Source organism: Panthera onca, chromosome A1 (assembly GCF_046562875.1).
Source record: "Panthera onca isolate mPanOnc1 chromosome A1, mPanOnc1 haplotype 2, whole genome shotgun sequence".
Taxonomy (NCBI): Eukaryota; Metazoa; Chordata; class Mammalia; order Carnivora; family Felidae; genus Panthera; species Panthera onca.
In genome coordinates, this window is record NC_138339.1 from 97,254,551 (window position 1) to 97,278,577 (window position 24,027).

General features: G+C 34.1%; 1 protein-coding gene across 3 annotated transcripts in view; it reads left to right on the forward strand.

The window, feature by feature from the left end:
* The window catches only part of AP3B1 (adaptor related protein complex 3 subunit beta 1), a 264,795-nt gene that overhangs the window by 161,587 nt on the left and 79,181 nt on the right, over positions 1-24,027 (forward strand). For all 3 annotated transcript variants that reach the window (XM_060635498.3, XM_060635493.3, XM_060635494.3), the window contains exons 18-21: positions 3,718-3,826; positions 7,553-7,715; positions 11,202-11,349; positions 23,023-23,095. In XM_060635498.3, coding sequence (XP_060491481.2) covers positions 3,718-3,826; positions 7,553-7,715; positions 11,202-11,349; positions 23,023-23,095 — 493 coding nt within the window. The remainder of the gene's footprint in view (positions 1-3,717; positions 3,827-7,552; positions 7,716-11,201; positions 11,350-23,022; positions 23,096-24,027) is intronic.

Consider the following 24,027-nt stretch of genomic DNA (forward strand, 5'->3'; position numbering starts at 1 on the left):
AAACTTACTAAAACTAATTGTGTGTCCATTCCTCCTTGAAATTAAGTTTGTTGATTTTCACTCAGATCTGTATGCTCTTAAATACTCTTCAAAGATTGGCTTATTTGTGCAGCTTTGTGTCAGATGTTAGTATACAAAGACATGTTCTTTGTTATGATTATTTCCATAGATTTAATCTCTGCTAATTTCGTATTATGGCTGCTCATTGTTTTTATGGTTCTGTCCTTTTCCATTATTGGGTACATAATGCTTTGGCACATGTACAACCATCCTTTTATCCTCCTCTGCATTTCCACCCTGTCCTTCCTCCTTGCTACCCCACTCCACCAAAAAAAATTAAAATAAAAATAGTTTATCTTCCCAGAAATTGATAGCAATGCTACACAGTTTAATTTGGTTTCAGTGGTATCCTTATGTTGGCTGATGGATTGGTTGTTTGGCTGGCTTTTTCCATTGTCTTGTGCTCTTCTAAGTTTTAACTGCCTTATAGGGACGGTACTTAACCTGTCTTCTCATGTTCATTTCATCTGCCCAGTTCAACAGAGACAGGTTGATTTCTTTTCCTTTTTGCTGATTGCATCCTAGAAATTAATAACTGATAACTTATTGTGGAGAATAATTAAAAGTGATGGAACCTAGTTGAAGAAAACTGTCACTATCCATTGATACCATGCAGAAAACTTTTAATCTACTGGTCTCTGGACATGTTGGCTTAAAATTATACTATAAGAGATACAATTAAGTATAAAATTAATATACCTAGTTTTATTATCCAGTGCAGCTGCAACAGTGCAGAAAGTAGTGTTCCTTATAGTCTTTCTTACCTCTCACCCTACCACCACTCCTCCAAAGTCACATCAATGCATTTCATGCACATAATACACTGTGTTATCCTAGTTTTACAATACCGTGATCTTATAGGATCACATTTCATTATTATGAAATATAACCTTAGTTAAGAAAAATGCCTAGGTTTAGGTAATCTGATATGGAAACTAGTTATATTGACACCAGAAATGACTTAGAATTGCACCCTACGTTTTCCAGGATATTGGATATAATGTATATTTATATTATGATACCAATAAGTTTTGAAGATCCTTCCAAATTTTTTTGCTCAGTTCTAGAAAATCTCACCCCCTTAGGGACAGACCATCTTTTTCATATCAAAGGTATTTTACTTTGTAAACACATCTACTTTTGATATTTTATCCCTCCTAGGATCTTTCTAATTAGTCCTTCATTATTCTCTTCCTCTTCTCTTTCTCCATTATTTCTGTTGCTTAGAATGATTTAATTATCATGGTAATAAAAGACTATAAAAAAGTTAAAATATTTTTATTGTTTAAAACCTAAAACTCCATGAATAAAGAGTTCATGGCCATGTCAAGATAATTTGCCTTTTTGAGCATAGAACCCTAATTTTCCTTATTTGTTAATTTGGTCTTACCCTGACGGCCATCTAGATTAAATATTTTTTTTTTCCCCAGAAATTGATCCGGCCATTTTTTACCAGGCTTCAGAAAAAATATGTTTGTTTTAAGGATTTAAGAAAAAATATGAACTGAATTGTTTATTAAATATAGAACTTTGTTTATAGAATAGCATCTTTATTCATATTTGGAAGACAGCATTTTAAATATATATGAAAAGAAAGCAGTACTGCTGACCTTATGTATCATATTCAAATATATTCAAGTAATTTTTACTCATTTTTCTATTATTGTCCATATAGTAATTTTCCAGGTTATTGAAGCTTATCTTTTTGAGCAACATACCTTAAGCCCTAAAGTCCTCTAGATCAGTGGTTTACAACCCTGGCTGCATATTATAATCATATGGAAATCTTTAAAAACAAACCTATGTGAGACTTGCTGCAGACCATTTAAATCAGAATCTTAGGAGGTAAATCCCAGGCATTAGCTTTTTCAGAATTAGTATATTTTTTGTGTGTGTTAGTATTTTACAAAATATTCCAGTTGACTCTTACATGCATCCAGTGTTGAGAACCATTCTTAAACCTCTGTCATGCTATAAATTCCTTTACAACAAAATATACACTCTAGCCAGCTGGCACATAACAGGAACTCAATTGAAATTTTGATAAGAGCCTGGGTGGCTCAGTCGGTTAAACATCCGACTTCAACTCAGGTCATGATCTCATGGTTTGTAGGTTTGAGCCCCATGTCAGGCTCTGTGTTGACAACTCGGAGCCGGGAGCCTGCTTTGGATTCTGTGTCTCCTCTTTCTCTGCCCCTCCCCCATTGGCACTCCATCTCTCTCAAAAATAAATAAACCTTAAAAAAATTAAAAAGGAAAAAAATTTTTTGATAAATAAATGAGTGGTAACCATTTTTGACTTCTTAAAAAATAGAGATTTGTCTGCCCTATAACAGAATATATGAAACAGGATTTAATTTTTTCTTGATAAATCAAAGTCACAATTATGAAAATAATTTATTTTACTTAATTCAGTGCATTAAAGTCTTTGAGGAGTTATTCACACAACTAATCATTATTGTGCCAGACACTTTAGAGATCTGTCAGTGTACAAAGTATTCAAATACCCCTGCTCTCCAGAAGCTGATGTTCTAGCAGTGACACACTGACAATAAAAATAAATATGTAAATTGTATTTATAGTATGTTGGAAACTGATAAGTGCTGTGACTAAAATAAAATAAAATAAAATAAAAAAGAATACAGCAAAGTACAGAAGTGCCAGGTATGAGAGGTTGGAATTTTAAATAGAGTAGTCCTCTCTGAGGTGACTTTTGTGCAAAGACTTGAAGGAAGTGAGGGAGGGAGTGAGACGTGCAGTTATCTGGGGGAGAGCATTGGAAGTGCAGTCAGCTGGGGAAAGGCCCTTCAGGGGAGCATACCTGAGGTGTGTGAGTGGGAGTGGCTGGTGCAAAGTGGGCCAGAAAGCAGCAGAAGGAGGTCAGAAAGGCAAGCGGGGGGGGGGGGGGGGGGGGGGGGGGTTGGTCATCTAAGGCAAGCAGGTTTTTGTAAGGGCTAGCTTTTTCTGAGTGAAATGGAGAGCTGTGGCAAGCTTTCAAACCCCAGATAGGCTTGATTAGACTCAGGCTTTAATTCAGTCATTTTAGCTGCTGTGTTAAGCAAATTTGGAGTTGGGGAATGGGGGGTATGATAGAAGCAAAATAAGCAGTTGCAGTAATCTGAGAGAAGATGGCTCTGACCAAGGTAGCTAAAAGCTTTTTCGTGGATTAGATATTTAGGATATGAAAGAGAAAGAGAAATCAAATATTACCTGAGGGTTTAGGCTGCTGAGATGGTTAGGCTTGTTGATTTGCCTGTACTGTTTTTGGGTGGTTTTTTGTTTTTTTTTTAACTTCAGTATTAAGCTCTGATATTTCGTTTCTTCATGCTGTTATTGTGCCCGCCTCTAAATGCCTCACATCTTCTAGAGTATATTACTTTAGTTCACATCTCTTGCAGACCAACAAATACAAAAGTCTTTTATGTAAAATAAAGTTGTTGATTTAACAGAATGCAATCTGAGTGAGGTTTGGTTTCCTCTATTTAGGAATAAAGTGGAATCAGCCTTAATGTCAGCTCTTCTAATAGTTGCCTTCTCTGTTGGGACCGGCAACTTTCTTTTGGGTTCACAGTGGATCCTGAATGCTTGTTTGCCAGCAGACTGAATCCCTTAATGAGAATTCATTTATATTTACAATTTTTCTTTTTTGAAAAACAGGCCAAAGAATGGACTCCAGCAGGAAAAGCAAAGAAAGAGAATCCTGCTAAGAAATTTTATTCTGAATCGGAGGAGGAAGAGGACTCTTCTGATAGCAGCAGTGACAGTGGTGGGGTTTATGATTTATTGAAAAACTTCGTTCACTAAAGCTGATATACTGTGCCTCCAACAAAACATAAGGCGTAGTACATAATATTCACCAAGTGGGCTTAAACAAAGTTTGTACAATAATGCATTGTTTTGTTTTAAAAGTAATTTCTCATCCTTTCTCATTTGACTTTGCCTCTTGAACACCCAGCTAGTAAATGATAGAGTTGAAACAGAAACTCATGCTTTTCTGCATTCTAACCTGAACTGCCTGTTATATTCATAGCATACTGGAAAACATTATATTTGATAAGCCTTTAGTGGGGCCTTTAAAAGTAACTTTCTTTTGTAGAAATGTAAAGTTTATTTTAAACATTGCACAATATGTTCTTCATCCATATTATACTCTTTTATTTCTACATGGCCCTGTATAGAGTGAAGTTAAAATTAATAAATCTCTGTGTATTATAAAGAGTCAAAGAGCTAAAATGACTAGGATAACAATATACGATGAAAAGACTATCGAGTAGGAAGGATTTAGAAGTACTGCATTTTAGCTTTGCCAACTGAGTAAGGTACTTACCTTTCTCCGTGTCTGATAAATGAAGAAATAGAGGTGGATATTTTCAAGTCCCTTCAGCACTAAAATTCTGTGAGCAATTGACACAATGAAAAATGTATTGGAGTTACTTTTTTTTTTAACTTTGTAATTTAACTTTATTTTTTAATTTTTTAAAATTTACATCCAAATTAGTTAGTATATAGTGAAGCAATGATTTCAGGATTAGCCCACAACCCCTCCAGCAACCCTCAGTTTGTTCTCCATATTTACGAGTCTCTTCTCTTTTGTCCCCCTCCCTGTTTTTATATTCTTTTTGTTTCCCTTCCCTTATGTTCATCTGTTTTGTCTCTTAAAGTCCTCCTATGAATGAAGTCATACGATGTTTGTCTTTCTCTAATTTCACTTCGCATAATACCCTCCAGTTTCATCCACGTAGTTGCAAATGGCAAGATTTCATTCTTTTTGATTGCCGAGTACTACTCCATTGTGTGTGTGTGTGTGTGTGTGTGTGTGTGTGTGTGTGTGTGTGTGTATACCACATCTTTTTTATCCATTCATCCATCGATGGACATTTGGGCTCTTTCCATACTTTGGCTATTATTGATAGTGCTGCTATAAACGCGGGGGTACATGTGTCCCTTTGAAACAGCACACCTGTATCCCTTGGATGCATGCCTAGTAGTGCAATTGCTGGGTCATAGGGTAGTTCTATTTTTAGTTTTTTAAGAAACCTATTGGAGTTACTTTTACCACTCTTTTTAACAATTTACCTAAGAGGCACACCTGGGTGGCTCAGTCAGTTAAGCATCTGACCCTGGATTTCGGCTCGGGTCATGATCTCACAGTCCGTGGGATTTGAGCCCTGCATCAGGCTCCGTGTTCACAGGGCAGAGCCTGCTTTGGATTCTCTCTCCCCCTTTCTCTCTTTGCCTCCCCTGCTTGTGTGTGCACATGTGCTGGCTCTCTCTCTCTCTGTCTTAAATATTAAAAACAATTTACCTGGGAGACATCTGAGCCAAGATCAAATGACACCCTTTTCTTCTAAAACCTTTTTTCCTTGGCAGAACCAAGAGCTTTTCATTATTACTTGGTCATCCATCACCTTACTCTAAGGTAATTCATTCTTTTTCGTCTGTTCCCCCTATCAAAATCTTTATTTTCTGTATCTGATAAATTAACCTGTAATGCCTCATATCAAGCTGAAAATGGAGAAAATATTTCAATCTAGATTGTGAATGCTAAAAAATAGATTTCAGGAATGATGTTGACTATTGAGAAAGATCTGTTTGAATAGTTACAAGTGTACCATATACATATTTGCCTACACCCCCTTTATTCATAAGCTCATGCCTGTTAATAGGCTAACTTAAAAAAAAAAAGACTTTTAAAAAATGTTTACTTAATACTTTCATGAGAGAGAGAGAGTATGCACATGCGTAAGTGGGGGAAGGGCAAAGAAGGAGAGAGAGAATCCCAAGCAGGCTCCCTGCTGTCAGCATAGATCCCGATGTGGGGCTTGATCTCACCAACCATGCAGTCATGACCTGAGCCAAAATCAGGAGTTGGATGCTCAACTGCCTGAGCTACCCAGGCATTTTTTATTTATGCTTATTTATTTATTTTGCAATAGGGAGAGAGTTAAAATACGTATTTGAAATATTCCATTGAGACCTTCATGGGTTGATGTGAGCCATGTGGCAGCAATTTTGTGCTAGCTACTGGAGGAATACAGTAACTTTTCTCATTAGAAATTATGACATTATTTTCTCAATGAGGAAGTCTTCTAGAGGAAAAACAAATTTCCTTAAGGATTTTACTAACTTGGATATTTAAATAATGGTGCCTAAAGTGAACTAGACCCAGATTCATGTTGAACTCCCATGTAATTAACATGAGAGAGTCACTTAGATGCTGTAATTTCTTCTCATTATTTATGGGATAAGTCATTTATCTGAGTTAATATATACATGTGCACACCTTTGATATCACAACAAATTTAAAATATGCTATTCGGCAGTTTTGTAAAATTTGGGTAAAATAAATTTTGCCCTTTGTAGAAGCTGATGATAATGAGTGCCTTACTGTGTGGCAGGTGTCGTTGTGTCTTCATCACCTTTATAGGTTTTAAATCATTTAATCTTCACAACAGCTCTGTAAAGTGGCTAGGGTTATTATCATCATTGCTGGAAAGGAAACTAAGACCCAGAAAGATTGAATAACTTTCTCAGTCTTTTAAGTTGTAAGTGGCAGAGCTAGGATTTGAACCCAGACATTCCAATTTGAAAGCCCATGCCTGTAACCACCGTCTGCTACTCCAAAAAAATACAGGTAATCTTAGCTTTTCACTGTGTGATACATAAATCAATCCTCATAAATTAGATATTATTTACTTATTATAATATGTTCCTGCCTAAGGGCACTTCATCAGATAGATAATAGATAGGACAACAGTTGTCCTCTTATCTGGGCTATAGCTTTGCACCTATAATCATTTCAGATAGTAAAAATGATACTTCATGTTTCAAATACACATAAATACACTATACATATCACTTCTGTGAGGAGTCCTAGTATAACACAATTTATACATAAAACATTGCAGTGTTTACCTCTACAATGTCATTTTATCATCTGTTTGACCTATGGAAAGTGCTTATTCTAGCTAAAATAAGTAATAACTTTTTTAATTAGTAATTTTGCCTACTGCCTCTGAATTGAGAAATTCTTACAGATGATTTGAATGGCTCATTCCCCTCTCAAAATTATTCCTGAGAATATTCAGCTCTTGCCTTCTTCTCTAAATAAAATTTCTCATTGGTAGAGGAATGAATTATGCTTATGTCATTCTTTAAAAAAAAAAAAAAGTTTCTGCCGTAACTAGATACTTAGGGATTTGAGAAGCAAGATTCTCTCACATTTGGTTTACTTGATTCTTCTTTTATTTCCTTTTCCGTACCCACTCTCAGAATGCCTTCTCTGTCTTTAGGAGCTCCCCACACTCACCCTGCCATAGGAATGTGGGGGTCTGAATGACAGGAGTGTGGGAATAGAGTATTGAACAAGTGGGGTCCAGTAAACTAAAATTCAACATCTGGTTTCATTTGTGATGAATACTGACAGTTACTTGGGTCCTTATGTATAACCAAATGGCTGTAAATCAAGGAGTATCTGCCTATATTTTTTCAGACAGTGAATCTGGAAGTGCAAGTGGAGAACAAGAAGAGGAGGGAGACAGTAGTGATGACAGCAGTGAGGACTCTTCCAGTGAGCATAAGAGTGACAGTGAAAGTGCATCAGAAGTAGGAAACAAAAGAACAGCCAAGAGGAACTCCAAAAGCAAACGGAAACGGTAATATTTTGTCAGAGTTTCCTTCAGAAACCATTCTGTGATATTTTCTCCCAGTATAACATTTCCCTTTAATTCATAAAGTGAGTGAGAAAATAAGTGTGTGCATTTTTTCCCCAAGCAGGTACTGAATCTTGTAGAATTAATTAGAATACTGGTTCACATAATTATTCTACTACTTATTATGCTTAGTTTTCATTTTGAACTTGAACAAATCTTGGGGTTACATTTTGAAAATTGGTATAACCTTGGAAGGCTGAGTTAAGTGATCAAGAAGTAGGTATGAAACACTTAATTACCTTTTGTAGCAATTTTGCTGAGGGCTAAAATTAAATCCTTCAACACTTTGCCATTATGTAAGTAAGACAATTGATTTTTCTAAATAATGTTATAGTAAAAAGATTATGATCCAAATATTAGAGTCAAGGGCTGTGAAGGAAGACGGTCATAAGATACTTAAGTGTTCGTGCTTTTTAAGATTCCCATTATCAACATTATCATGTATTAAAGTGTCATTAAAATTTTGAATAATTGGGGCTAATACCTTGGATTGTATGAGTCTGTTTTCCCCACTGCTGTCAGCGAGTGGCCTCTGCAGACATGATGGCCCTTTCCCTGGGAGCCTGCTGCCCGTTCACTTGATGAGCTTGCAGCCCAGCTCAGTCGTGGCTGACAGCACTGATTGGGGCGCAGTACGCTCTCTGCTCCTTTTATTACAGACAGTAATTAAAGCAGCTCGCCCTGCCACTTCCATAACAAACACAGCATAATGCCCTAATTATGACTTTATTAATTTAAGTCAGGATTTAATGATTTTAAAAGTGATTTATATTGTTTTTCCTGTTCAGAACAAATGAAATCTGTAGGTTAAATTAATACAGGCTTTTCATCATTGCAAAGTTAAAAAGCTAGTTACCAGTAAATTCTTTTCATTAGATTAACATCTGAAACTCTAAGCAGTAAGGTAAACAGTAATTACCCATCAAAATTGAGTGCTGCATAACAAAATAACACTTTTACCTTTAAAATCTTATCTTAAAAGCTGTAAGTTAAATGTATGCAGAATCATTCACTTGTTGCAGCAAAGGATTTACTTGGTTTGTAATAGCGTTTTCTTTGAGAGAAATTTTGTACTTCTGGTTTAATATCAGAATATCTATGATTACATACTTTATAAAAAGTATCTTATTTCTAGGAAGGAAAATTTTGTTCATTGCACTCAATATCTTTTCAGATAGCAAAAGTCAATATGCTAGAAAATTTTAATCTTGTATTATATTAGTTGCATTATGTGTTTTTTCCTCCAGAAATGGAGTTTTCTCTTTATGTTCTAATTTAAAAGAATTGTTTATTACACTAAAGGGAATCTCAAATACATTAAAAACCTTATATTTTTAAGTATATGTTGTAACCATTGAGTTGGGGATAATAGATTGCCATTTTTTGCTATGGGGAAAAAACAACATATTTTTTAGCCATCGAACATAATTACATGTGCTCTGAGATGTTGCCATGACTTCATTTTTAATAAACTGCAATCGTATTTCCTCTGCAAAAATCAATTCTAGGAAATATCGATTCTTCCCTTCTTTTAGCACTCTCTCTCCCCCCCATGTTTTTCGGCCTGTCTTTTAGAATTTTTTTTTAAACTTGCTTGTGTTAAGTGTATAATGATTTTTATTAAAAAGATTTTATTTTTAAGTAATCTTTACACCCAACATGGAGCTTGAACTTAGGACCCAGAGCTCAACAGTCACATGCTCTACTGACTGAGCCAGCCAGGCACCCCTGTATGATAATTTTGTAAAGCTAAGGAGCTTTAAATATCTTTAAAACCACCCTTAGTAGTCATAACAATTTATGATTAAATTTTAGTTTTACACTCCTAAATATTTTTATTTGAAGGGAGCTGGTATGGTGTAATGGGGAAAACATGGTCTTTAGATGGACTTCAAATTCCAGTCCTGCCACTCTTGGCAATGTCCTTGAGCAAGTTTCTTAACTTTCCTGAATATTATAGGATAATAATGCACCCAGTAAGAATATGTTGGAACATCTATATGAGCTAACTAATATAAAGTTTCTGAAAAAAAAAGATTCTTAAAAAGAATACACGCACATGGAAAGAGAATTAGACCTTCAGTTTTGAGAAAATGTAGAAGACCACCAGCTATCTCTCTTTGAGAAAAGACCTTTGGGCTGCCTCACATGTTACTCCTTCTCCTTGGATAATTACCTCCCTACTCAAGACTTTCCTTTATTTAATCCTGTTTCTCAGCTTCTGTGTTCTTCCTCTAGGAAGCATTCCCTCTCTCGGTTAAGTTTGTTTAGATGCTTCTCTCCTCCAGATGTTTTCATGACACAGCATACATTATTACTCATTACTTACCATACTTTATTGTCATTGCCGCCTTACTTCTCTGTAGCCTCCAAAGGAGTGTAGACATTATAAGGGCGACACAGAGTTCTTCTGTATCTTACTAACCACTGTGATCCTTAAGCACTGATGTACTTACAACGCATGGTGGGTGGTCAATTAATATTTATTAAATGAATGAGTGGCATCAGCATTTAGGTTTGATCATTTGGTATTTTAAAAGTTTATATTTGATTATTTGACATTTTTAGTAAGACTTAGTGCATTAGAAGGAATCTCTTTTGAACTAGTTAACATTTTCTCATGTATGTTTATGGGTCACATTTCAGAACATATGTAAATAATTTTCTTGTAGAAAAAAAAATCTATAAAATGCAAGTCTATTTTAGCAAAAGTATGTGTATGAGTTTTAAATTTATTAATGGATATTTAGTATTTCAAGACAGCGTTTTAAAATCAGCCCTAAGTATCTTTGAAGTTGTTACTATTAGCACCTAATATATATTCTTGGTAAATCAAACATTTAACTATTAATTATATTCTACTTACATCATTTAGTGTTGTTTTATGACCTTTTGCATTTGAGGTATGTTTGACATGGTAATATCATTGATTTTGAATGGATTCTGATATATTTGGTTATAGATCATACTACCTTTATTATTATTTTATTGATATGTTCTGGAATTTTAAAACCATTTTTATTATCTTTTATATACTAAAAAGAATTGGTTCTCAGTGAAATATACTTCTCTAATAAAGGTTCTGATTTATAGGCAAAATGGACATATAGCACCAATTTGCCATTTGATTATTTATTTATTTATATGTTTATTTATTTTTGAGAGACAGAGATAGAGCCTGAGTGGAGGGAGGGGCAGAGAGAGAGGGAGACACAGAATCTGAAGCAGGCTTCAGGCTCCGAGCTGTCAGCACAGAGCCCCACTCGGGGCTCGAAACCACAAACCATGAATGAGATCATGACCTGAGCCGAAGTTGGACGCTCAACTGACTGAGCCACCCAGGCGCCCCGCCATTTGATTTCCTTAAACTACTTAAACTTGTTTATATAAAGGATTTAAAGTTGATATTTTGAAATTTGTTATTCATAGTGATTCTGAAGATGGGGAGAACGAAAATGAAAAATCTAAAACTTCAGATTCTTCCAATGCTGATTCTAGTTCAATAGAAGACAGTTCTTCAGATTCTGAATCAGAATCAGAATCTGAAAGTGAATCTGAATCCAGAAAAGTCACTAAGGTAAGAAAGAGATTGCACATTTGTTGTTATTGAAAGTAAGTATTCTCATAGACTTTTTCCAATTAAGAATAAGTATTTCTGAAAAAAAGTGTCTTGTTGAAAATCAAGAAACCGAGAAAGAAATGTAACATTATCACTGACAACTGAAATCAATACCATCTTCATGCATCCACACCTATGATTTTATTATTTTTTTATTAGATAATTGCTTCCTTTTTAATTCAGCCCTACAGAAGAGTTAGAAACTTTTAACCTCATCCTTTGCCACTGTAATTACAGAGCTCAATGTTATGAGTTATGGCCCTTTTTTTTCTGAACTAGGAGGTGACAATAGAGGCTTTCACGAAGGGGAAAGTAAAAGGAAGTCACAGAAATAGTATTGAGCAAGGTGATATAAATGTATATACATAAGAAAATGAGACAAGTAATGCTTTTTAAAAATAGGTGTTAGGGGTAATAGAATACTTTTAAAGGTTTAATTCAAGGATATACGTTCTTTAGTTAATAAAAAATACAGTAGCCATGTTTTTAAAAACAAATGTAGGAATGACTTATGTAATAGAATGATAATGCTTTCTGATTCACATTTATAACACTGAAACTTATCTGCTTAGCAGTAAAAAGTGAAAGTATAAATTGAGGGGTGCCTTGTTGGCTCAGTCAGTAGAGCATGTGACTCTTGATCTCAGGGTTGTGAGTTCGAGCCCTATGTTAGGTGTGGAGATTACTTACAAATAAAATCTTTAAAAAAGTATAAATTGGAAAATGTAATTATGAATATTAATTTCAGACCTTATACATATCTTTCTGATCTTTAATTATTACTCCTTTCCTATAAATGGATCATGTTGATCCTAGGCTTCAAATGTAGTAGTTTTTTAGAAGTATATATTGTATTATTCCATATGTTGAATATGTGGGCAAAACTTTGCCTTTTATTGAATTCTATTTTTTAACCTAATATTTTTCTCATTTATTTTTTCTATTAACTTGAATTTCTTTAAGAAGTCACCTGAGTAGCCAAGGATAAAAATAAATTCATTCAAGTAGATAATTGCCTTCTCCCATCCAGAGATTTATTATTATAGAATAAGCATATTTAAAAAATAAAAAAAGAATAAGCATGTTTAAAAATTGGCTAGTTTTTGTCTTGCCTTATTGCAAATATTCTTGCATGTGGTTAAACCTATTTTAAATGTGAATTTATGTTTAAAACGTATCTATTTATAGTATATAATCTAAGATTTCTATTTTCCAAAAATTCACATAAAATCTTTGAGATTTTTATGTTTATTACTCTGGCCTCATATAAAAATTTATCACATAGTGAGTTTGATGTCCTCCCATTTCCTACTTACATTAAATTACTTATGTTAAATTATTCATTTCATATTTATATATTTTAAAGTTTAAGATGTTATTTAAAATAAAGGAGCTTTAGAAATTGACAGTAAGTACAACCCAGAATAAGAAATAAGTGTTTTAAAAAATGAGCACACAAGAAATCAATGAACATCGAGTGGGTAGAATTAAAGTGCATTATTCTTACGAAGTTTTGTAAAAGTTAAAAAACTGTAGACTTTAGTACCTACATAGTATTAGAAGTAGGGTTTTTTTGGTTTTGTTTTTGTTTTTTGTTTTTTGTTTTTTAGAAGCAGGGTTTTAGGACCGCATTAAAAAGCCACAGAGGTAGGGGCACCTGGGTGGCTCAGTCAGTTAAACGTTCATGTCTTGATCTCATAGTTGTGAGTTTAAGCCCGGTTTTGAGCTCTGTGCTGACAGTGCGGAGCCTGCTTGAGATACTCTGTCTCACTGTCTCTCAAATAAATAAACAAATATTTTTTTAAAAATTAAAGCAAAACAAAAAAGCTACAGAGGTATCCCAGGTTAGCATTTCAATTTGTTTCTTTGTCATACACTTTCAGTGATCAGATTAAGTCTCTTAATAATTGAAAATATTTTCCTGTAGGACATCAGTATAAAAGTTAAAAGTATTGCGATGAGCTAAGACTCTTGAAAAATTCAGATTTTACTCACATTCTTGATAGTTTTATGTCCATGTATTTTGTGTATATGGCTTATTTTTTCCATATTTAATGCCTTTTGCTGGCTATAATAGACGATAGGATTGTTTTAATTTATCTGTTGGAATATTCTCCACCTTGAGGCCACCATAACTATTTTTTACTATTCCTTTCTGAGTAATTTGGAATATACCATGCAATTACAAGTATACCAATTTTCAGATAATGGGCAACTCTGTAATTATAGAATTCTTCCTTATACCAAGTGTTGTGGCTTCTGGTCTAGATTATGAGTAATGAAGGCAGATGGTGGGTGCTTTACCTTAATTTAGCATGTCAGTTTGTTAGTGCTGAAAATTCATACTCCTTGAATCTGCAGCTAGACTAAGTCTATACTTTTACTATTTCTCTTCTTTTTCTTTCACTTGGATAGTGTGTTTTGGGGATATTGAGCACAGAAATGAGGCCTTGGAGGTACCTTGATTATATAGCTTTGAGAACAATTTATTTTATGGTGTCCTATGAGGTATATAGTGTTCTACTTTTTGGAAGATACTACCTTTATGCTTCAGTTTCCTCATCTATAAAGTAGAAATGCTAATTCCTACTCTACTACTTTCAAGTGCTGTTATAAAAAATCTAATATGAAAGATCAATATATAATACTATATAAATATAAAACAGCAGTGTTAACATTTTTTAACGTGAACGAACATTAATTCCCTGCAAAACCAAAAATACTTGAGTTATAGAACACCAATGCAGAAAGGAACTGAAATTTTTTTAACTCTTAATGTCTCCTGTGTTTTTCTGACTTTTTATACCATTCAAGTTGTAAGTTAATGTCCAACTATGACCCCTTTCTGGAGAAGACTGAGCTGCCATCCACTGTGGGCGTCTTCTGCCTCTCTGCTATCTAATATACAATCTCTATTTACCTGCCTTTTCCTTTGAATGTAGCTCTGAGTAAGCAATTCCTACCCACTTAGCCAGGAAAAAGATTAAATTACTCTTGGCCTTGATTTGTTGATAATCATCTGCCTCTTTTGCACCTTTAATCTCTTTCTCCACGAACTAATTCTTCCTCTGCCAACCAAAGTACTCAAGTCTTTCCTGGCATCTGGCGGGTGAGGAAGTAGGAAGAGGAAGAGAGAGTGTGTGAGAGACAGAGTTTAGAAAAATAATCTAAGTAGTCTTCGTCCACAACCTCTTAACCCAATTATTTCTTAGTCCCTTTTAGATGTGTTTCAATTCTTTTTTTTTTTTTTTTTTTTTTTTTTTTTTAATTTATTTTTGGGACAGAGAGAGACAGAGCATGAATGGGGGAGGGGCAGAGAGAGAGGGAGACACAGAATCGGAAACAGGCTCCAGGCTCCGAGCCATCAGCCCAGAGCCTGACGCGGGGCTCGAACTCACGGACCGCGAGATCGTGACCTGGCTGAAGTCGGACGCTTAACCGACTGCGCCACCCAGGCGCCCCAAGATGTGTTTCAATTCTTATCGCCTCCTACAGATACTGCTCTCTGAAAAGTCAGCCATGATCTTTCCCAAACTCAGTGACCTTCTCTTGTTTATTATATTCTTCTTCTTGATCTTTTTATGTGACTGTTCCCCGACTACTTGAAACTTCGCATTCCTTTTCTTCTGACTTCTTTGACCTTTTAGTCCTTTGATTGCTTTACTTTTTAACCCCTGTGACATTCAAGTGTGAACATTGCCCCAAAGTTAGTGCTTGGTGCACATCACTTCTTCAAATATATTAATCAGTGTGAATCAATATATTTTTAGTCTTTTTCTCTACATTTTTCCTGTTGTGAGACTCATTCACTCCCATGGCTTCAGCTAAAACATTTAGGTGAAATGTTTCCATAATAACATCTCTAAGTCCCTATAACAGCTCTAACTTCTCTTTACAAATTCAAACCAAATTTTTAGACCTCTTAGAAGCTACTGGCTTCCCAATCCATTATAGCCAGAGGAACACTTGCTCTTCCATTTAGTACTGTCAGTCTTTCTGTTTTCCCACATCTGTAGCCCCAGAATTTATCTCTGACTCCTCCTTTATCCTGTATGTTTACACAGTTGCCAAGTCTTAGAGATTCTCGTATCTAGTTCTTCCCTTCCTGCTACACCATACTAGATCGGCTCTTCATTACCTTACTCATAGACCATTGCCATTGGTCATCCTCAGACACTTGCCCAACCCAGTGCTTCTATACAGCTGCCAGATTAATGTTAAACTTATCCATAATGGTGCCCCATTATCATCTTGGTTCAGTAAAAACTCTGCAGGCTAGCATGTCCAAACCTACCTTTCCAGTCTCAATTGTCTTTGTGGTCCCTATATACTAATCCCAAGAGACTACATATTTGTAGTTCTCTTAATATGCTGTATGCTTTCCCATTTCTGTCCTTTGTTTTTCGTTTTGTACTATTTCTCTCATAGAAAATACAAGCTGAGGAGAAAGTGGATTTATATCCAAGAATGGTCCTTCCACTTCTCCTAGTTGGGAATGACTGCTTGGAATGAAAAATGTTACTGATGAGAAAATATTACTCAGTGAATGGTGTAAAGATAGTCAAAAGAGTGAAAGCTGCTGCTGAATTGTTTGTTCTTGAAGTGTTTGTCATTGAACACCGTGCCCCAGCATATCCATAAGATATAAAACTATATATAGTCATACATTCTGGTATTATGTTTGTTATTGATTGGAAGATGTCCTCATTTTAGATCAGATATTGTCAGTAATGACCAAAGAAAATTATTTTGTTCTTCAGTGACAATTATTTTGATGGGCAAGCATATTTTTATTGGTAGGTGTTCTTTTCTGAAATGTATTTGATAGAGAAATATTTTAATTTAAGTCTGACTCTTTTTATGAAATGATTCTTTTGCTCCAAATAATGCCTATAACAAAATTACTTTTAATAGTTTTATAAATTTTAAGTGACTGCCCATGGTTTACACAGTGTAAAGAGAACCATTTTTTTTTTTTAACAAAGAAGAGTGGGAAGAGAAATCAATAGTGTAAAATGCATTTTATCAGAAAGAGATACACATTTATATCGCTTCATTCCATTTTTTACCTGTATAATTGAGTTATACTCCACTTGTAGTTAAAATTGTGTGTTAATCAGATGGTCACACTTTCATTTAAAATACTTTTTTTTTTAAGTTACCAGGCTTTTTGGGGCACCTGGGTGGCTCAGTCGGTTGAGCGTCCGACTTTAGCTCAGGTCATGATCTCACAGTCCGTGAGTTCAAGCCCTGCTTCTGGCTTTGTGCTGACAGCTCGGAGCCTGGAGCCGGCTTCGGATTCTGTGTCTCCCTCTCTCTCTTCCCCTCCCCCATTCATGCTCTGTCTCTCTTTGTCTCAAAAATAAATAAGCATTAAAAAAATTTTTTTTCTTAAGTTACCAGGCTTTTGAGTTGTTTTAACTGAATCTATGCTTTGATGTTTTAAAAATAAGGCTATGTATTAGTGTGTTCCTATATACTATAGTTATTTCCACATCAGCTTGTTAGTTCATTCTTCATGCCTTAACTGATATAATAGTTCTGATTATATCATCAGTGTCTGTGTACCAGCTGCTAAGGATTTAAATAAGTTTTATTTAAATGATAAAAATTTAATTTTTTAATGATAAAAATTTTAAATCATGATTGTAATTTATTGTGTATAACTTCTGTGTATTTTCTTTGTAAATATATTAACATTTTAATGATATAAACTGTATAAAGCATAATTTATCAATGAAAGTAAATATATGTAACATACTTGCACTTAACATTCCATATTAAGAGCTTTTCATATTTGAAAATTATCTTAATCAAAATTGCGATTAATATATGTACTACCAGTGAAGAAAAACAAAACTATCTATATATACATAGCATTGTTTGAGATGCTGTCAGTTATCTTTATTACAGGTTATGTGGATCTCATAAAACTTTGCTAGTCTGTTTTGGGGAGGGATTAAATATCTTAAGTGCTCTACAGACCAGCCACTGTTACTATAACTATGTCCAGACATTAGTAAATGTTAAGATATGCCTTAGTAAAAGATCTACCGTATGAAAGATTCTTGGGGATAAAGTAAAACTGGCCTGTGCTGTGAAACATCATGGATAAGAGAGAGAGGAACTATTTTCCGATTGGTTTTCTGCCCTGTTTGAGAAATAGAAAACAAGTTTTACTTGTATTTTTACAAGTATTTATGTATGTAGCAATTGTAGAACTTCTGTGAATATTGTACAATATTATAGAACATTTCAAAGCCTTGCCTCTTTCAATTTATGTTGTTCACCTAGTTTAGTTTATATTTTAAGTTCTGCAGAACAGAAATATCATTTCGCTTTACTTGAAATCTTTAAATCAAAGTAAAGACCATTAAGAAGTTTTCTTATTGAAGTAAATACAATCTAATAGGGAAGATTTGTTTAACAGTTTAGACTTCTTTTCACTTAAAAAGAATTCTTAATTTACTGGCAGTGTACTTTTGTTTTAAAGGCCAGTGTAAGTGTGAGCCTCAAATTTCTTAAATCAAATTTGTTAGATGACTTGAAGGCAAGAGAGTCATTATATTGTCCTTGGTTGGTAATTCTAACTGAAAATATTTCATGCAAATATCTTGCCCTGCGAGGCTAGAAATTAGCCTTGAATTTTTGTTGATTTCAAAGTACAATATGAGTTTGACAAAGTTTATATACCACTTATCCTGTTTTACAGTTTTTAAATTTCAATCTTCTTTACAGTGGTTTCCTCGTAGGAAGCATGCTTGGTGCTTGTTGTTTCAGATCTTTTTTTCTACTTGCTTTTTGTTTTTTAATCAGCATGAAATGAACATGCATAATACATGAAAAAATCTTTACAGATATATTATTACATATTTATTTGTATTATTTGAGCTTAATAAGTATTTCCAGGATCTTTTTTTTTATTATTTGAAATGAAATATATTAAGTAGAAATCAGTTTCTTAACCCTGTGACTTTGTATTTTATTTTGAAAATGTTGATGTGTTGAGGTGTATAATCGAATACCATAGAAACAAAATGGAGATTTGAGGGTGATGAATTGATAACTAGGTATTTTTGTAGTGAGATTTTAAGATCAGTTACTGTTGTCCTTATAAAAGTCTAATACAGTCACTCAGCTGTTAAAAACCTAATCCTCTATTTAAAAAAAATATACAAAAACAAATTGTCTATCTTTCTGCCTGATCTCTTCTCAAGTACTAACACAATGGAAACAGTGGGTGATCTGTCAGTGTGTTTGGTTTGTCAATGATGGTTTTGTATAAATATTGGGAGGGTAAGAAATAAAATTCACACAGTAAAATATGATTTCATCTGCCTTTTCTCTGCAGCTCCATGGCTCATGCTGCGGTGTGAAATTCTCATTTTACACACTTTGCAGGCGGAGCACATGAATTATGCATTGAGCAAGAAAAATCTCCTGCCTCAAGTCCTATATGCATTTACCCAGGTTCTGTCTCTATTACCAAGATGAATTGCAAATGGAGAAATGTTTGATGGAATAGGGCTCTTAACTTCTTTGTTTAGAATTCAGATTTTTATTTTTATAGTAGATCCTTTAAGTATGAAAATGTTTTGAACTTACTATGGATTTTTTAAAATGAAAAATGAAATATAATATAAGAGAGGAATGCCAAACACATCACAAAGCTTTTTATAGCCTTGATTTGGAATGCAAGGCTTTTTCAATTCAGTAGAAATGACCGTTATCTATTGCTAATGTTGTATTTCAGTCACCGGTTATTTGCTGTTCTCAGAAAGTCAATGAAATTCTGTTCTTTTGAGAGCCTTTTTTCTTCCTGTTTTAGACTTCTAATAAGAGATTATGTCAATTTCACATGCAGCTCTGTCCTATGCTGTATGTGACCTGATGTGTACTTAATAGATACTGTTACACACTCTTTGCCGTGAAGTAGAAAATAAGGTATAGACTTGTTTCCAGTTTTAACTTTATCTTGATTTGATAGGTTTCTAATTTTTCAGGTAGTACGGTTACAGTTCCATAAAGACAATCATGCACCATCGTGGATTATAGGAGAAGCTATACCCATTGTACTCAGCATAGTATTTTGATAAGTCACATGGTGTTAAGCTCTTTTTGTTACGTTCTTTCTCCACAGGAATGATATTCTAGTTGAGATGGCATTTTCATTCTGAACCTGTTTTTGTTTATTTCCACTTTAAATTCCAGCTTCAAAACTAACATTTCTTCTGTCTTTTCCCCCAACCCTGGAAATTGTTATTCGTTTGAAGTGTGAAGAGAAGGACAAATATTTTTTGCTTTTTTAAAAATAATGAGTGAAAATTAAAACCCATCTAGATAATTTAAAGTTTTCATTGGCAGAAATAATTATTCTCATAAAGAAAACCAGTGCTGATGTTTTTAGTTAGTGTTTTAATATGTATTCTTGTCTGATACTTGAAAATAATTTGTTTTGAGTTTTGGCATGAGGAGAAAACTAGCATTGCTTAAGATCATTTTAAAATGTTACCTAACATACAGTTTGATGTATTGCACTTTGTAAGAGTTCTAGCATGGTATAGATGTTAAATGATGGTAGTGTACTTTTTGCTTTAGTGATACCTTTCTATGGTTAGAGGAATACTTCAAAAAACTTGTAGAGGAGCTTGAGTGGCTCAGTCGGTTAAGTGTCCCACTCTTGATTTCGGCTCAGGTCATGATCTCACAGTTGTGAGATTGAGCTCTCAGTAGGGCTCCATGCTCAGCTTAAGATTTTGTCTCTTTCTCCTTCTGCTCCTGCCCTGCCCACGCCCTCTCTCTCTCTAAAAAAAAACAAAAAACAAAAAACAAAAAACTTCTAATAATTCATACAGATAAGCTGTAAACTCTTTTGTTAGATTATAAGTTACCTGGGGGTGCCTGGGTGGCACAGCTGGCTGAGCATCCGACTGTTGGTTTTGGCTCAGATCATGATCTTGCAGTTCATGAGTTCGTGCCCCATGTCTGGCTCTGTGCTGATGGCACGGAGCCTGCTTGGGATTCTGTCTCTCCTTCTTTTGCCCCTCCCCACTTGTGCTCTCTCTCACTCTCTCTCTCTCTCAAAATAAATAAACTTAAAAAAAAAAAAAGTGATTAAAAAAAAGGATTATAAGTTACCTGAAGGCAAGGACTAGGTCTGTCTTGGCTTATTACTTCCTTTTCTTAGCAAAGAATCTGATAAAACTTTAAAACTCTATATATATCTTTTGGATGAATGAATGATTGAGTAAATGAACAAAAACATTTTAGCAAAAACTTAAGTTTTAATTTGAGAAAATTTAATGTAAAAAGTATAGATTTTAAAGATAAGTAACTTTGATCCAAATACATCTATTTAGCAACCTAATCTTTATTGGTCTTTAATTGTTTATAATGCTATTCATTACTGTACTTGTGTGCATGTGTGTGTGTTTTATATTTATTATAAATTTTATATATTTTATATATATTATACATATATGTATATATAATACACACACACACATACACACACACACACACACACACACACACACACATATATATATATATATATATATATATATATATATATATATATATATATAACACATCTTTTCTGAATCTTTGACCAAACTGTGAATACTCAGGCTTAGGGATACTGTTTTCTAATGCACGGTTGTTTATATTTCAAAAATATAGATAGATTAAATAAGCAGATCTGAGGTGGAGGAAACCCTACATATGTGCAGATATGTTTCGAAATACTTATTTTCCCCAAAGGAAAACAGTAAAGGAAGTAAATGAATACTTTTCTTCCCTAAAGAGAAAGTGCCTGAAAATTTCATTTGTAGATTTTACTGAATACCTTTGGCTGAAGAAGTCTGATGCAACTCACTGTTCAAATACAAAGTACCTAGTGCAATGTCTGTCACAGACTACATCTTAGAAGAGCTGATCTATCACAAGCCTCTTGACAATTTCAGACCTAAGCTTATATTGTTTGAGAAATTCTTTTTCTTAAATTAACTTGTTTAAAAATTATTTTCAACATGTTTGTAGACTTTTTACCAAAGAGCCACTTTATATTTTTATATTAGCGAAAGTTTTTGGGTCATAAAATAATTATTTACCTTCAAAGTTTCTTCTTTCTTCTTACCTTTATAATATTTATTTATTTATTTATTTATTTATTTATTGGACCTTTATAATCTTTATTTTTTTTTTTTTTATTTTTTAATATATGAAATTTACTGTCAAATTGGTTTCCATACAACACCCAGTGCTCATCCCAAAAAGTGCCCTCCTCAATACCCATCACCCACCCTGCCCTCCCTCCCACCCCCCATCAACCCTCAGTTTGTTCTCAGTTTTTAACAGTCTCTAATGCTTTGGCTCTCTCCCACTCTAACCTCTTTTTTTTTTTTTTTTTTTTTTTCCTTCCCCTCCCCCATGGGTTTCTGTTATGTTTCTCAGGATCCACATAAGAGTGAAACCATATGGTATCTGTCTTTCTCTGTATGGCTTATTTCACTTAGCATCACACTCTCCAGTTCCATCCATGTTGCTACAAAAGGCCATATTTCATTTTTTCTCATTGCCACGTAGTATTCCATTGTGTATATAAACCACAATTTCTTTATCCATTCATCAGTTGATGGACATTTAGGCTCTTTCCATAATTTGGCTATTGTTGAGAGTGCCGCTATAAACATTGGGGTACAGGTGCCCCTATGCATCAGTACTCCTGTATCCCTTGGATAAATTCCTAGCAGTGCTATTGCTGGGTCATAGGGTAGGTCTATTTTTAATTTTCTGAGGAACCTCCACACTGCTTTCCAGAGCGGCTGCACCAATTTGCATTCCCACCAACAGTGCAAGAGGGTTCCTGTTTCTCCACATCCTCTCCAGCATCTATAGTCTCCTGATTTGTTCATTTTGGCCACTCTGACTGGCGTGAGGTGGTATCTGAGTGTGGTTTTGATTTGTATTTCCCTGATAAGGAGCGACGTTGAACATCTTTTCATGTGCCTGTTGGCCATCCGGATGTCTTCTTTAGAGAAGTGTCTATTCATGTTTTCTGCCCATTTCTTCACTGGGTTATTTGTTTTTCGGGTGTGGAGTTTGATGAGCTCTTTATAGATTTTGGATACCAGCCCTTTGTCCGATGTGTCATTTGCAAATATCTTTTCCCATTCCGTTGGTTGCCTTTTAGTTTTGTTGGTTGTTTCCTTTGCTGTGCAGAAGCTTTTTATCTTCATAAGGTCCCAGTAATTCACTTTTGCTTTTAATTCCCTTGCCTTTGGGGATGTGCCGAGCAAGAGATTGCTACGGCTGAGGTCAGAGAGGTCTTTTCCTGCTTTCTCCTCTAAGGTTTTGATGGTTTCCTGTCTCACATTCAGGTCCCTTTATAATCTTTAAACAGACTATTCTAAGGTAATAGTTTGCATGGTGGGGAAGAAATACTGTATGCTAACTGAAATAAAAATTTTGATTAAAAAATACAGTCCATATAACCATAGAGAAAGCTTAATTTGATTGATTTTTTCTTGGAAGACTAAGCAGAAGAAAAATTGTTTTGAAACATTAAGAACTACTTCATTGATTTTTTTATTATAAGAACGTGTAGTAATTAAATTATTTATTTTATAGGAGAAAGAAAACAAAACAAAACAAAATATAAATCCTCTTACCAAAGATGTTTCACTTCTAGATCTGGATGATTGTAAGTATTAAAATTTCAATTTTTTCTTTTGTTTAGTAGTAGTATTTGCTTTTATAGTACCTTTTATTTATGTGTCACAAAATATGTTAACTTCTATTATGAAAGATTTATAGATGAATAGACCAAGAAAGTTTGAGAAATTAGTCTATTAGTATCTTTCATCTAATCAGGTTATCAGTTTTATATCAAATGAATAAATATAATTGGTCAAATAAAAGTACACCAAATTCTTTTTAAGATATTTTACTTTAATAATTTATACTTGCTTTAGTAAATAATTATCCATATCTCACAACTTCTACGTTGTTAATTATAGAGATTGAAACATCTCACTTAAGGAAGTAGGGAATGAGGAAAATAACTGGAAATGTAAAAGACACCACGATGTTCTACTTGGTGCACTTTTGGTAGGAATAGAAATAGATAACGAAGCTTTTGGAGGCTGGTGTTGCTATATTTGTCAATATTATAACTGTACAATATCTTTGTCCTACCAAATCCACTTCTAAGAATTGAGAATCTTACTCATATACTCACCCAAGTGTGCAAAGGTATATTCATCTTCTTTTAAATACTCTTGCATTGCGAGAAAGAGATAATGGAACTAACTAACTTTATTGGTATGTAGATTTTATACAGAAAAAAGAGAAACAGCAAGTAAAATAGTATAAATATTAAACTACTGTCATTTTGCATTATAGTTTTTTCATGCTAAAGGGAAGTTATGTGTTTAGATTGTCTCATTTTGTCATAAATAGGACTATTCTATTTATATTGTTTACCTGGCCTATCTTCAGTAATCATGGCAAATTTTTAATATAGAGAAATTATAGAGAAATACTTAGCATAAAGAAAGTAAAAATAAAGTTGGAGCCTATGAACAATTATACTCCAAAAAGCTTGGAAAACTGAAAGAAGTGGATTCCAAGAAA